The 14,701-nt window shown below is 45.4% G+C and overlaps 1 protein-coding gene across 1 annotated transcript in view; it reads right to left on the bottom strand.

Moving 5' to 3' along the window:
• Positions 1-14,701, bottom strand: part of LOC137539166 (lamin tail domain-containing protein 1-like) — a 201,067-nt gene that overhangs the window by 33,430 nt on the left and 152,936 nt on the right. The window contains exons 4-5 of the mRNA XM_068261667.1: positions 7,758-7,944; positions 1,036-1,155 (exon numbers count right to left, since the gene is read on the bottom strand). Coding sequence (XP_068117768.1) covers positions 1,036-1,155; positions 7,758-7,944 — 307 coding nt within the window. The remainder of the gene's footprint in view (positions 1-1,035; positions 1,156-7,757; positions 7,945-14,701) is intronic.

Below are 14,701 nucleotides of genomic sequence, written 5' to 3'. Positions count from 1 at the left end.
TTAAACCATGAGGAGGCAGTGGTGGACTCACCTCCTCCAAGCAGACACAAAAAATGTGTTTGTCAAATACAACAAATTTATTTGCATACTCCGGGGGACAATGCAACGCGTTTCACAGGTTTGATCCCACTTCATCAGGCAATAACAACGGAGCAATAGCATATGTGGTCAGTAGATGAGCCAGGCACCTCTGACACTTGTATGTATGAGAAGTGAACTCCTAGAGAAGCAGGTAATTGGTTTGATCAGCTGATACATTTTCAAGGCTCTGGTTTGCTTTGATCACTTCCTATTTACCACATTATCATGACTAGCAAATCATAGCCATGCAAATTAGTCACCTGATTAAACTAAACACATGCTTCTCCATGAGGTCCCATACACACAAGCATCACTAGTCACTGATACCCTAATACCTGGTACCAGTGGCGTCACTAGGGGGGTGCAGTAGGTGCGGTCCGCACCAGGTGTCACCGGCAGAGGGGGTGACACCAAGCTCCAGGCTAAGGGAGAGTGGAGTAGGCTATGTAAATACAGACCAGCGCCTGATGTATTTCTCCCTCCTGCTCTTCTCCCTTCTGGCTGCTCTGTGTTGAGCTGATAACGGAGTTCAGTGGCCACCAGGGACACATGGTGATCATCTTAACATCCCCCTATAACAAGCAACGTTGGTACCTGGTTAAGTTGGAAGTTAATGGGGTAAGAGGGGAGTGACACCATGAGTTTCCGCACCGTGTAACACCAACCCTGGTGACGCCTCGGCCTGGTACACACAATGTAGGTTTCCGTCATATTGACAGTCGAATCGATTATTTCCAACAGGTTTGATCTAATTTCCAATCATTTTTCTGATCAATTTTCCAAACACTTCTATACAAAATTGATCAGAAAAATTATTGGAAATCAGATCGGACCTGTTGGAAATAATTGATTTGACCGTCAATCTTACAGAAAATTGCATCGTGTAGCAGGCATAAAACTACAGTACGGCAATATATTTTGTATTTATATATATTTACAGTTGATACTCCATACCTGACCGTTTGGGCGCGAGAGAACAGTGATGCAATCCATGTTACTTCTGAAGTAAACTCGTCCTTTCCATAGCAAATCTGTAGGTGGATTGTGGGAAACCTTTGCTGCAGATGCCCAAACCTAATGTATGTAAAAAGTTATGAAAGGTTATACCTAATACACATATGTAATCTGTTTATTGAGTTCCAACAAGATATTAGTACAAACATTTGTCAAATGAAAAAATTATCGTACAATGCTGTAATCAGATGTATGTCTGATAGGTACATCAAGTTACAGTATAACAAGTATTATTCCTAACATACTGAGCAGGGAATATCACTGAACAGCATGGCTATGAATGTGGGTACCTTTACACTCTCAGAACATTTTTGAAGGAGGTCCATAAAGGAAAAAGACAAAAAGAGGGTAAGAGAGAAAGCAAGAGCGACATATACATATTTTAACATAAAAAAAAAAAAGTACTGTACCTTATTTTCCGGAGTATAAGACGACTGGGCGTATAAAATGACCTTATACCAATACAAGGATATGTATATCAAAAATATTAAAGAAACTTGAAGAATTTATATGCAAAAATACAAAAAGTCTTTATTGAAGACAACACTTGTGCAAAAATGTTCATAGCACGGTGGCGTAGTGGTTAGCTCTCTCGCCTTGCAGCGCGGGGACCCTGGTTCAAATCCCAGCCAGGGCACTATCTGCAAAGAGTTTGTATGTTCTCTCCGTGGCTGCGTGGGTTTCCTCCCACATTCCAAAAACATACGGATAAGTTAATTGGCTCCCGCTAAAATTGGCCCTAGACTACAATGTATATGTTACGGCCAGAACCCGAAGTTTGGCCACTTCTAGTTCTGGCCGGCCACTTCGGGTTCTGGCCGGCCAATGTGCGAAGTGGCCGCTGCGCTGCGGCCAATGTTAGAAATGGATTGATTCCTCTGAGGGTAATGTATCTTCTGCGCCGCAGCGCAGCGGCCAAACGTATAACAACTTCGTTAATTTACTGCAATTCAGCCGGCGGCAATGTAACAATTCAAGCCGCCGGCTTTTTCTCTGCCTCTCTCTCCTTCCCCCCCCCCCCCCCCCGCCTCTCTTTCCTCCTTCCCCCCCGCCTCTCTCGCTCTTCTATGGGCAGCCGGCGGGGACACGCGTGTCCCCCCTCCGGAGTCGTTCGTCGCGGCAGGGTTATCCTGCCGTTCTTGCAGAGCGGGTGCTGGCAGAAGCGATGTCTGCAGCCTCCCCGCTCTGCTGCCCTGGCGCCACGAACGACTCTCGGGGACACGCATGTCCCCGCCGGCTGCCCATAAGAGGAGAGAGAGAGGCAGAAAAAAAAGCCGGCGGCTTGAATTGTTACATTGCCGCCGGCTGAATTGCAATAAATTAACGAAGTTGTTATACGTTTGGCCGCTGCGCTGCGGCGCAGAAGATACATTAACCTCAGAGGAATCAATCCATTTCTAACATTGGCCGCAGCGCAGCGGCCACTTCGCGCATTGGCCGGCCAGAACCCGAAGTGGCCGGCCAGAACTAGAAGTGGCCAAACTTCGGGTTCTGGCCGTAACATATACACTACATTATATAGACATATGGCAATGGTAGGGATTCGATTGTGAGCTCCTTTGAGGGACAGTTAGTGACAAGATATATATATATATACATACACTGTACAGCGCTGCGTAATATGTCGGCGCTATATAAATACTAAATAATAATAATAATAATAATAATAAAAGGTATCCTTCAGGAAACATGGCCATTCTCCTCCAGCTCCCTGCCATGTGCAGTTCCTGTGTTTGAAAATTGGATGAGTGGTCTTACCTGGCTTCATTTTGTCCAGATGTCTTTTAAGAACATGTGTTAACAATACAGATTTGTCTTTATATGTGGAGGCCTGATGAAGGGTCCTATCCCGAAACAAGTCAACGTTGTCTCCTCAATATTTACAACTGCACTAATGTTGATGTTAATCACTGCTGTATGTTCGCCATTTTTTGCTATGGAAAATGTTTCCTGAAGAATACCTTTTATGAAAATGTTTGCACAAGTGTTGTCTTCAATAAAGACTTTTTGTATTTTTGCATATAAATTCTTCAAGTTTCTTCAATATTTTTCATATTCATATCCTTGTATTGGTATAAAGTCTATGTGGGTGTTGTGGCACACCGTAGAGGATATTGTTCTTTTTGTTTCCCTTTATACGGAATAACGTATAAGATGACCCCCAACTTTTCCAGTTAAAATGTAAATTTTGTGATATACTTGCAGTATAAGACTACCTCTCTTGACTGTTGGACATTTGTATACTGTACTGTATGTACTGGTGCTATACTGTATAAACAGGTACAGATACTTGTGCTGTACTGTATGTGGTACCCAGTATACAACAACCAACCAAGCAAGCAATGTACCTTACTGGCAATTGGCTGGTTGTTGTATACAAAGCCTGCTTGGATTGGTCAGCTATCCCTGTCTCCAATAGAGATGGCCGAACTGTTCGCCGGCGAACGGTTCCCGGCGAACTTCCGTGGTTCGCGATCGCAGCGAACAGGGAACTTTTCCGGAAGTTCGGTTTGCCCCCATAGTGCACCATTAGGGTCAACTTTGACCCTCTACATCACAGTCACCAGGCACATTGTAGCCAATCAGGCTACACTCACTCCTGGAGCCACTCCCCCCCTTATAAAAGGCAGGCAGCGCCAGCCATTACACTCACTCATGTGCCTGCAGTAGTGAGAGAAGGGACAGCTGCTGGCAGACTCTCATAGGGAAAGATTAGTTAGGCTCTTGTAGGCTTCTTAGCTTGCTCCTGGCTGATTCTTATTGCTAAAATAGCACCCCACAACAGCTCTTTTGAGAGCTAATCTTGTTCTTGTGATCTATTTTTTTTTCTGTGTGTCCCACTGACACTTGTGTTGCATAGACAGCCTTGCTAATTCATACTGTGTGTGTGCCACTGCTAGGCCCAGCACATTCAGTGACTACCTGTGTGACAGGTGCACATTGTAATACCCATTACTGCACAAACCTACCTACCTGTTGTTCACAGTGCACCCACCTACCTAAGTGAGCGCACTTAGTGTCACTGTGCCTGTCCACTACCTGTCTGTGTGATTTGTAATACTCATTACTGCATATACCTACCTACCTGTTGATTCATTTCACATATACAGCAGGGCCTCGAAAGTTCTCCTGTATTTTTATTTTTGGTCACTACCTCGGGACGTGTATGCCATGCCTGCTGCCTTCCCTGGATGTGTGGTGGTAGCCGTTTCTTAGGCTCCCACTCCAGACCGGAATAGAACCCTGATTCCCCGGCCATTACCCATGGTCACTCACAATGGCAGACTTGCCCTTCATAACAAATTCTCGCCTCCTTGAGGAGGTGACCAACTTGGTGAGTCGCAGTGAAGGCACCATCAGACTTGCCCTCCATAACAGATTCTCGTTAAAGGATTTAAAGTTAATTCATTTCAAATATACAGCAGGGCCTCGAAAGTCCTCCTGTATTGTTATTTTTGGTCACTACCTTGGGACGTGCAAGCAATGTCTGCTGCCTTTCTTGGATGTGTGGGGGTGGTAGCCTGGGGGTGGTAGCCGTTTCTTAGGCTCCCACTCCGGACCGGAATCAAACCAGGATTCCCCGGCCATTACCCGTGGTCACTCGCAATGGCAGACTTGCCCTCCATAAGATTTGCGTTGCAGGTACTGAACAGCAAGTAGAACAAGTATTTACAAAAATATTGATGTCCAGTGACTCACAGCCCCGCCTACTGCTCTTACGAGCTATCGGGTAAAGTTATTTTAGTCCCGCTCGCTGCTGGGTTCGCCGCATAGGCGCCTGAGACCGGGGACTTCACACTACTAAGCACTTCACTCGACCTGATGAAGCGGTGGTTACCGCGAAACGCGTTGTCAATTTAAAAGTGCCATATTAAAGTTTTCTTTTTACTATATCCAGAGTGAACAGTCTATAAGTACCCCCAGGGCGCCTCCTACCTCTCTTCACTATTTACAAAAATAGATGTAAGCTTTAAAAATGGTAGAGAAAGAACCATCGAAAGTTGATAAGGCAGTCAGACATTACCTGACATCACTGAGTGAGGAAGAGCACTCTGGCCATGGTGCGCACCAGTCCAGCACGGCCGTCACTATGCAAACAGCTGTTTGCGGTGCGTTACACAGTGAGTTTGGTGTGTCAGTGTGAAGCAGTACTCGAATTACACTACCTGATTGATGTATACACATGCAAGATGTTTTAAAGCACTTTAGGCCTGCAATTTAGCATTCATTGTGATTTCTGCCCTTAAAACGCTGCTTTGCGTCCAATCCAGATTTTTCCCCGGGACTTTTGGCGTGTATCCCACTCCGCCACGCCCCCCTCCAGGTGTTAGACCCCTTGAAACATATTTTCCATCACTTTTGTGGCCAGCATAATTTTTTCTAGTTTTCCAAGTTCGCCTCCCCATTGAAGTCTATTGCGGTTTGTGGAAGTTCGCGCGATCCAAACTTTTTGCGGAAGTTCGCGAACCCGTTTCGCGAACCGAAAATCGGAGGTACGGGCCATCTCTAGTCTCCAAGACTATCAGAGCGGAAGTGTAAACAAGCCTCTTTTACTCGTCAGGCCTGCCCTTGTATACTATTAACTCCTTCTCTGCATCTAAGATCTCGCACATGCGCACCTGCGCCACTTCACTGCGGTCCTCAGGAGCGAGATCTGAGAGGCAGAGAAGGAGGTATGGTAATAGGATGTAAGGCCAGGCCAGATGGATGAAAGAGGCGTGTTTTTCTGGGCACAGTGCCGCTCTCTTTTTTCCATACCTCGGGTGCCTGCAGCTTGCTCCGCCCTTCACTTACACTTTCCAAGTGAGGTGCCCCCTCACCTCGTCACCGGGACTGCGTTAAGCCACTTCTTTCCGCGAATCCTGGTGAGTGGATTTTCTTCTACCATACTTGTACTGCATGGCCCTTGCTGCTTTCATACGGTCCACGCATACGGTGGGGATGTGGCTGCAGACATTTTTTAACTCCCCCACCATATTCGGCAACCGCAGATTCTCCAGTCCGGCTCGGAAGTTTCAGCACCCGCCCTATAAGACGACACCCAGCGTATATGACAACCCCCGACTTTTGAGAACATTTTCCTGGGTTAAAAAGTAGTCTTATACATCAGAAAATACAGTACATTCGTATTAAGTGATGAATTAATTTGTCTAGTTCTCACTTTGGGCTATATAATAGCATTTAGTAGTGTAAAGGTTTGACCATGGAAATATTAAGAAAATCCTCCTACCAGGAAAACTTCCACTTGCCTAGGAGGAGAAACGAATTGAGCCTATCAAAGTCAACAGCGGTCAATTAGTTAGCCATCAGCTGAAGGCTTTGATTGGCTGAATTTAATACCTTTAATACCAGTGGAGATTTGCATGTTAGGAGAATATCATTACCCAAGACCTGCCCTGCTGTTATTTACCAGGAGAAGCAGCTTTGGTGAACTTGAAATCAAATACTGTACTAGGTATTCCCCTTCAACCTCTGCCAAGTTGTTCAAAGTTATAACCAAAAGCACAATGCCTCTAGGTCAGTGGTCCTCAAACTAAGGCCCGCGGGCCGAATGCGCCCCCCTGAGGTTTTTTTACCGGCTCTCAACACACAAAATGTGTTACTTATAGATGTGGCAGCAGTGCTGGCACCACGTTTCCACATGGAAGCCAGCTGGCTTTGAATCCAGTTCCGCATTAGGTGGCATTGCTGCCCAATTGTATGGCAGGTTGTCACCTGGGTATGCTTTACTGTCTCCTGTGCAAAACATTGTGGTAGTGGTGGGGAGGGGTGGGGGGGGGTTGGGTGGTTAGAGGTAATTTAAAAGCAGTGTGTGTGCGTGTGTAGTGGTGGATAATTTGCAGTCATAGTTACATAGTTACATAGTTATTTTGGTTGAAAAAAGACATATGTCTATCGAGTTCAACCAGTCCTTTTACTGGGGAAAGGGGGTTGTTTTGGGGGGACTTTTGTAAATATGTATTTTGAACACTAATTGCGTTGCGTGTAGGGAATGGTGTTTCAGGCGTTGTTTACACTACCTAGGTTCAATGTAATGTTTTTCTACATCATTTTATGTACACTCCGGCCCCCCAGCAGTCAAAAGTAGGTTGACTCGGCCCTTGACTAAAAAAGTTTGGGGACCCCTGCTCTAGCTATACATATTGTATACTACTGTGCATATTGTATACTAACTCGCCTCTTTTTTCCTCCTTATTCCTTTAGATTGTAAGCTCACAAGGGAAGGGTTCTCTCAACCCTTTGGTCTTGGAATTTGATATACATTTTGTTCGTCACCTTACATTTGTCACTATAGTTACTATGCCTTCCAATTCTGTATTATGTACCAGTGTCTCTGCAGTGCAAATGCTTCTGACAGTAGCTTCATTGATTCAAATGTGCCCCCTCAAATGTTCCACCACCCAAGGGTGGTGCCTCTCTTGCCTCTGGCTCAGCTCTGCCCTGCATTTTCCAATGTCAAAGCATCTCATTTCACTCCCTTTACTTTCATCCTCTCTGCTCCATTGGCATACACATGAACACCCAGGTGACTTGACTGCTTATGATACTGCCTGCATCTGTAGAGAAAACAACTCTTCTTCTGCCTACTTGTCCCACCATTATCTGAGGTCTCTTTACATTTTACTGAGGATTCAGTAGAAGAATAATAACCTCCTTCTTACCGTAACTTGCTGACAAGCAGGAATGGTTAAACCCTGAGGAAAGCGATACATAGACACAGGATGTCCTCCTTCTAACTGCCACAAGATATAGCCACTTATGTCAACATTTTCATGAAGAGATGAATTTACTAATCTGATGAAGCTGCCCAAAGGATTGACTTCAGCAATCTTCAAAGGACACGGAGAGCTATAAAGAGAAAATCCCAGTTACTTACTGGTAACAGTATTTCAGCAAGTTCTCCAGGACAGCTGCATTTGAGTGTAGACTGGCCTACCTCCATGGAAACACAATCAATTTGCATATTAATAAAAGAAATATAAATGTCCCTCTTCCTCTTATGTAGTCAGTTCATAAGGAGAGAAAAGAGGCTCTACTGTGCAAAGCTTAACCTTATAACTAGATAAAGGTAAACAAAATCACCATGAGTAGGAAACTAAATAGCCTACCAAAATACTGCTATGGGTAAGTAAGTGGGCTATTGACTATGACTGCACCTTGAGACAAGGAAATAATTTATCTGGGGGGGTCACTGCTTAAAGGATACCCGAGGAGACGCAACATGACGAGATACACAAGTGTATGTACAGTAGCATGCATACAGATAACTATGCAGTGTTCCTTTTCTTTGCTTTCTGCCAAAATGTGTTAACATTCAGCCAAGCAACTAATTGTTTCTCTTCAGTCAGGACTTAGTTGGACTATAGCGTAACCCTCACTGATAAGGAATTACAGCCATAAAATACTTTTCTGGCAGAGAACAGCTTCTGAGAGCAGGGGATAGATTAAACAAATGGTCAGTAGCTCATATATTTTAGCTTCTGGGAGACTGAAAGACTATGTCAGCAGCATATGAGACAATACAACATCAAACATTATTTTCTTAGCTGATACACAAGACAATAAAACTGAAAGATTCTAAAAAAAAGTCATTTTTAGGTCTAATTCCCACTTTCAGTAGTTATAGGTATACAGAGGTGCCAACAGAATAAAAGTATCTAAAATGTTTTAAAATAGAGGAGGCAGCAGTGCACTTACCTCCTCCAAGCAGATACAACATAATACTGATGTAATATCAATGAAGCAGTTTATTTATACACTCCAAGAGAGTATAAATAAACTTCTTTATTGATATTACATCAATATTACCTTGTGTCTGCTTGGAGGAGATACAGTAAGTCCACCACTGCCTCCTCTATTTTTAAACTTTTTAGATACCGTATTCTTTTGGCTCCTCTGTATACCTATAACATTGTACAAGTCCACCCTTGGTGGAGGGGTGTTTTTTACCCATTTTTCCTATCTATAGAGAGTGACTTCTTAATCCTTAGTGAGGTCAGGCCTAATCTCCCCACCTGCATTACCAGTGGTTGACTGAGATGTAACCCTGACTTGTGAGTATATTGTATTTACTCTATCCTCTCTTCCTCTACTACCAGTACATGCTACACCATATTGGGCTCTCGGTGTCCCTCTTTTGTTTTATCTTACAAAATAATTCACACTTAAAGGAGTTATCAGGCAAATATTAATAAAACTAGCGCTACTTACCTGGGGCTTCCTCCAGCCCCAAGCTCCCAGCATGTCCCTCGCCGCAGCTCTGCACACAGCCGTTCGCTGCAGCTCCGTCCCGGTCCCCGGCGATGACGTCAGACGCTATGCGCTGCTAGCGTGTATGCAGCTGTTACCTGGCGAGATGGACGGACACCGTGCGGAAGCTGCTACAGGACAGGTAATGTATAAATGCACTACACTACATACATTTATACATTTTGGGGGCAGCGGCGGGGGTTTCGTCGCCTTATCGCTCGTTCGCATTCGGCCGCCGTACCGCCGCACACTTGACCAACCAACTTCGGCCTGACATCTTCCAGCATGCGCGATCGACCGTGCAGCCAATTTCTGTCCCGAAATTGGTCGCTTTGTCGGTCGGGCATGCACTTGGCAGCACCAATTTTCATCCAATTCGAATATAATAATCAAATTTGATAGTCGATTGGTTGGTTGGTCGGCTAGTGTATGGCCCCATTTATGCACTTTCAGCCTGCGTTTTGCTGATCATCAGTACTGCAACACCTGTAAACCTAAGGGATCACTCTCACTGCTACGTTTGCGGTGCACTTGCGATTTCCGCAAACGTGCTGCATGCAGCATTTTTCAGGTGATTGAGTTGCAATTCTCATTCACTGGAATGAGATTTGCAAGACGCAATTGTGGCAAAATTACTAAACATCCTAATGCAAATCGCAACCACTATGCATGAATAGGTCCTAGGAGTAGGATGATAGATACAATTGTTTATCTCATCAGTTTGTTTTCACTTTGGGTTTCCTGTAAAATGCTTTCTGGTTGAATCCCCGATCCTGGCTTTACAGTAACATAACTCTATAATGCTTGACAAAATTTGAGCGCCCTACCCAGGTAGCTGCCTTACAGATTTGTTCATGGGTTGCTCCTGGTCTTTCTGCCCAGGAAGTTGCCAGGGCCCTTGGGGTATGAGAGCACTTACATTTGATAGTGTTTTGAGGTTAGAATGACAATATGCCCAGGTAATAAGTTCTCTTATCCAGCTAGCTATTGTGTTTTTCAAGACCTGGAGCCTTTTACCAGGTCTGGAGATAAGAAATAAATCACTGGATATTTGTCTCAGTTGCGTTCTTTCCAAGTTAAATATGTCTGCCTTCTAATGTCTAATGTACTAAGCTGCATATATTTGTAGTTTCAGAGGTTTGTGGAAAAGGATGGTACTACAATCTCCTGAAACCCATAAAACCGTGAGACTACCTCTGGTAGGTATGTGTGGTCTTGCCTTAGTCCAGATGAACTACCACATAGAGAGCTTAAAGTGACACTGAAGTGAAAACCTTATGATATAATGAATTGTATGTGTAGTATGGGTCTTATATTTTTTATTTTCGGTTATATAGCGTTTTTAATAACATTGCATCATTCTCTAATATTTGCAGTTTAAAAACTATACTCTGTATTTTAACAATTTCAGCCCGCTTGTATTTTTCACCTTATGGACGAGAGCAGTAGCGTTCCTACCTAAGGGCGCAGGGGGGCGTGGCGCACCGGGTGCCAGACAGCCAGGGGGGTGTCGCCACGACCCCCCTACACCTGACTAAGGAGGGGAAGAGCAGCGCTAGGAGGAGGGGTGACAGCAGAGATAGCGGCGGGGAGGGGGGAAATTCCCCCCCCCCCTCCCTCACCTGCCCCTTCGCTTTTTTTGGGGGGGGGGGGGGGTCTTATAATACCCAGCACTGGGTGTCAAATGCCCTAGGTACGCCACTGGACCAGAGGCGGCCTTTGGGGGTGGCAAGTGTGGCAATCGCCCCAGGCCCCGCACATGAAGAGGGCCCCGCATGTCATGCCCGCCATACCATGCTCATTTTGGTGGTGATGGTGAAGGAAAGGTCTATAGAAGTCTAGCTGTTTGTGTTCTATGCGGTGTGTCATTTACAAATACTCAGATTTTCCTATTTTGTTTTACACACCTTATATTTTGCACCAACCTCCATTTTATTGCTCAGGTTTTCGTCTTCAGCATGCTTTACTGTACTATGCCGTTTGCATTTTTGTAATGAATTTCTGCACTGACATGAAACTTGCCAAATGTCAGACTAAGGTGACGTGCAAGAGCCTCAGCCTGAGGGCCCCAGGGGCATTTAGGTCAGTCAAGCATGGACTGGAGCTAGAGGGGGCTCAGGCTGGAGCTTCCAGACTGGCTTGGGATTGGTGCTAGGTTTCATGGGAAGCTAGGGATAGGTAGAGGCTGGCTGGGGAGCGAGGGACAGGTACAAATTTATTACATTACGTATTGTAATTGTTACTGTATTGGTTGGCTTAGGGGCCTTTAACAAGTTTTTAAACAATAATAAGGCATACTGCTTTAGAGGTGGACAAGCCCGTGACTGTGGTGGTACGGTACATGGCCTTCACTTATCCCTTTAGGCCCCGCATATGACACTTGCCCCAGGCCCCGCGTACTCTAAGGCCGGCTCTGCACTGGACGAGAGGAATTTTCAAATTTCAGCGCTCCTCCCATTCATTCCCAATAACTTTATCACTACTTATCACAACAAAATGATCTATACCTTGTTTTTTTCCGCCACCAATTAGGCTTTTTTTGGGTGGTACATTATGCTAAGAATTATTTTAAATGCATTATAATGGGAATAATAAGAAAAAAATTAAAAAAAAATCATTATTTTTCAGTTTTCAGCCATTATAGTTTTGAAATAATTCATGCTACAATAATTAAAATCCACACATTTTATTTGGCCATTTGTCCCGGTTATGGCAATGTTAAATTTAAATCCCTAGTATAATGTATGGTGACAATATTTTATTTGGAAATAAAGGTGCATTTTTTCAGTTTCACATCCATCACTAATTTTGAGCCCATTATTTAATAATTATATGCCCTCTTGACATAAATATTATTATTTTTCCCCCTAAAGGCAGTAGGTTTATTTTACTATTTGGCCACAAGATGTCCCCGCTGAGCAAAAATCCTATTAGCGAACTTTGTACGCTACATAGGATGTGTTGTTATAGCAACAATGTGTTGTTACACTGTAACTAGGGAAGTGACGCAGGCTTCCATTGGAAGCCTGCGATCACAGTGCTGGCTGGGAGATTAATGAATTAATAAATTAGAAGCCTGCGTCACTTCCCTAGTTACAGTGTAACAACACATTGTATCCTATGTAGCGTGCAAAGTTCGCCAATAGGATTTTTGCTCAGCGGGGACATCTTGTGGCCAATTTATGAATTCATAAATGAGATTATATTCTCGGCGGACATGTACGAAATGGCACAGAGGACTTTTGTCCCCTGCAGCCAATCCCATCTGTTGCCATCTGCCCGCACAATCGCCTGCACAGCCCCCCAAGCTGACGTGGAGCTTACGTGAAGCTTACGTCCGCGCGCCCATAAATGGTTAGAGCCGTGGGCTTGGATGTCCACACCCTTCAAGTAGTAGTGATTGCCACCAGGAAGGGGACTTTGAGGGAGGGATCACACGTGATTCAGCAGCAAATGGCTGTGGTTTTTCACAGATGGTTTCTGTTTTTTAGTGGGCATTTTCCACACACACCAGCTGACAGCGAGCTGACAGCAGCTGACTGTTTGCAATGGGAACCTCACATGGTGTACAAATTCACCCCATTCCAGGGGCATAGCATTAGCCATAGCAGCCAATAGCAAGTGCTATGGGGCCCTGGAGAAAAGGGGGCCCAGGTGGTACTTATAAAATTTACTATTAACTTTCTTTTGTCTCTCCACCCTCTGACCTTGTCTCTAATTTAATACACTATCAGTTTTTTTCGGCAGATAGATGGCTTGATAGATAATTTCCGACAGGTCCAATCTGATTTTGATTGTTTTTCTGATCGATTTTCTCATAGGAATGAATGGAAATCGATCAGAAAAATGATCGGAAAATCGGTCAAAAAAACTATCAGAAAATCGATCAGAAAGTAAATCTGCCAAAAAACTCATTGTGTATTTCAATCATTAGCTCACTATACACAGTGTACTTGCATGGGAATGTAAATTGTCAAATCACCTCATATCCACAAGGTGACAGTGCTCAAGAGTGCCTAGTTCTGAAGGCGCCATGAAAATTTTGCTATGGGGCCCCATAATTTTTAGCTTCGCCACTGCCCCGTTCCCTGTGAGATTTCCCCAAAAGCGGTCTCAGAGTTTGGTGTTTGATACAGGCTCCACTTAGTGCCTCAAAGGAGTATGTGTTTAAAAGGTTCAAAACTGAAGATAGGTTCCATGGAGGGACTCATTTACTTGCAGGTGGTTGGACTCTGGTAACTGCTTTAATGAAATTTTTAGCATTAATTTCTCTAGACGTTTGTATGTTAAAGAGCCGACTACCTAAGGGGATGGTAGACATTTATACTTCTTTTATTCATATGCAAATTGATTGTGTTTCTATAGGGGAGGGGCAAGTCTACTCTTCAGTGCAGCCACCCTGAAGGCAAATAATTGCAATGCTTTCTATAGCATAACCACAACTGTCTGGGCTACTAATGGCTCATACACACGGGGTACGGCCGTCGCCGCAACCACGTGGCACGCGCGTGTTGCGGCGACAGGTCGCCCGTGTGTAAGACGCGCGCGCCCCGAACCGTCGGCCGTTGGAGCTGTCGCCAGGCGATTGACATGTTCAATCCCCGGCGACAGCTGTCGCCGCAACTTTGCCGCAACTGTCGCTAGTCCCGCGTGTGTATGCGGGCTAGCAACAGGAGACCTACGCGAGTGAATGGAGCATCCGGCCGGGGGATGCTCCATTCACAAACAGCTTCCGCCGCGTCTCTGCCTTTCTGGTGAGACGGTGGACAGCTGTCGCCGGCAGGGAGCTGTCGCTCCCTGACAGCTCCCTGGTCGCGTGTATGCATGCAACAGGGGACAATTGTCCCCCGTGTGTATGTAGCATAAAGCTACATACTCACGGGGGACAATTGTCCCCCGTAGCATGCGCGCACGCGAACAGGGAGCGAGAGCTCCCTGCCGGCGACAGCTGTCCACACGTCTCACCAGAAAGGCAGAGACGCGGCGGAAGCTGTTTGTGAATGGAGCATTCCGCGGCCGGATGCTCCATTCACTCGCGTAGGTCTCCTGTCACTAGCCCGTGTACTCACGCGGGACTAGCGACAGTTCCGCCGAAGTCGCGGCGACAGCTGTAGCCGGCAATTGAACATGTCAATCGCCTGGCGACAGCTCCGACGGGCGACGGTTCGGGGCGCGCGCGCTATACACACGGGCGACCTGTCGCCGCAACACGCGCATGCCACGTGGCTGCGGCGAAGGCCGTACCCCGTGTGTATGGGGCTTTACTGTGCTCACAGTCCTGTATGCCCTGAGTATTCCATCAATGCAGAGACAATAAAAGGGATTCTGTCTTGTCTCTGTGAACAGGAGGCCACCA

Source organism: Hyperolius riggenbachi, chromosome 11 (assembly GCF_040937935.1).
Source record: "Hyperolius riggenbachi isolate aHypRig1 chromosome 11, aHypRig1.pri, whole genome shotgun sequence".
Taxonomy (NCBI): Eukaryota; Metazoa; Chordata; class Amphibia; order Anura; family Hyperoliidae; genus Hyperolius; species Hyperolius riggenbachi.
This window is presented reverse-complemented; position numbering and strand designations above follow the sequence as displayed.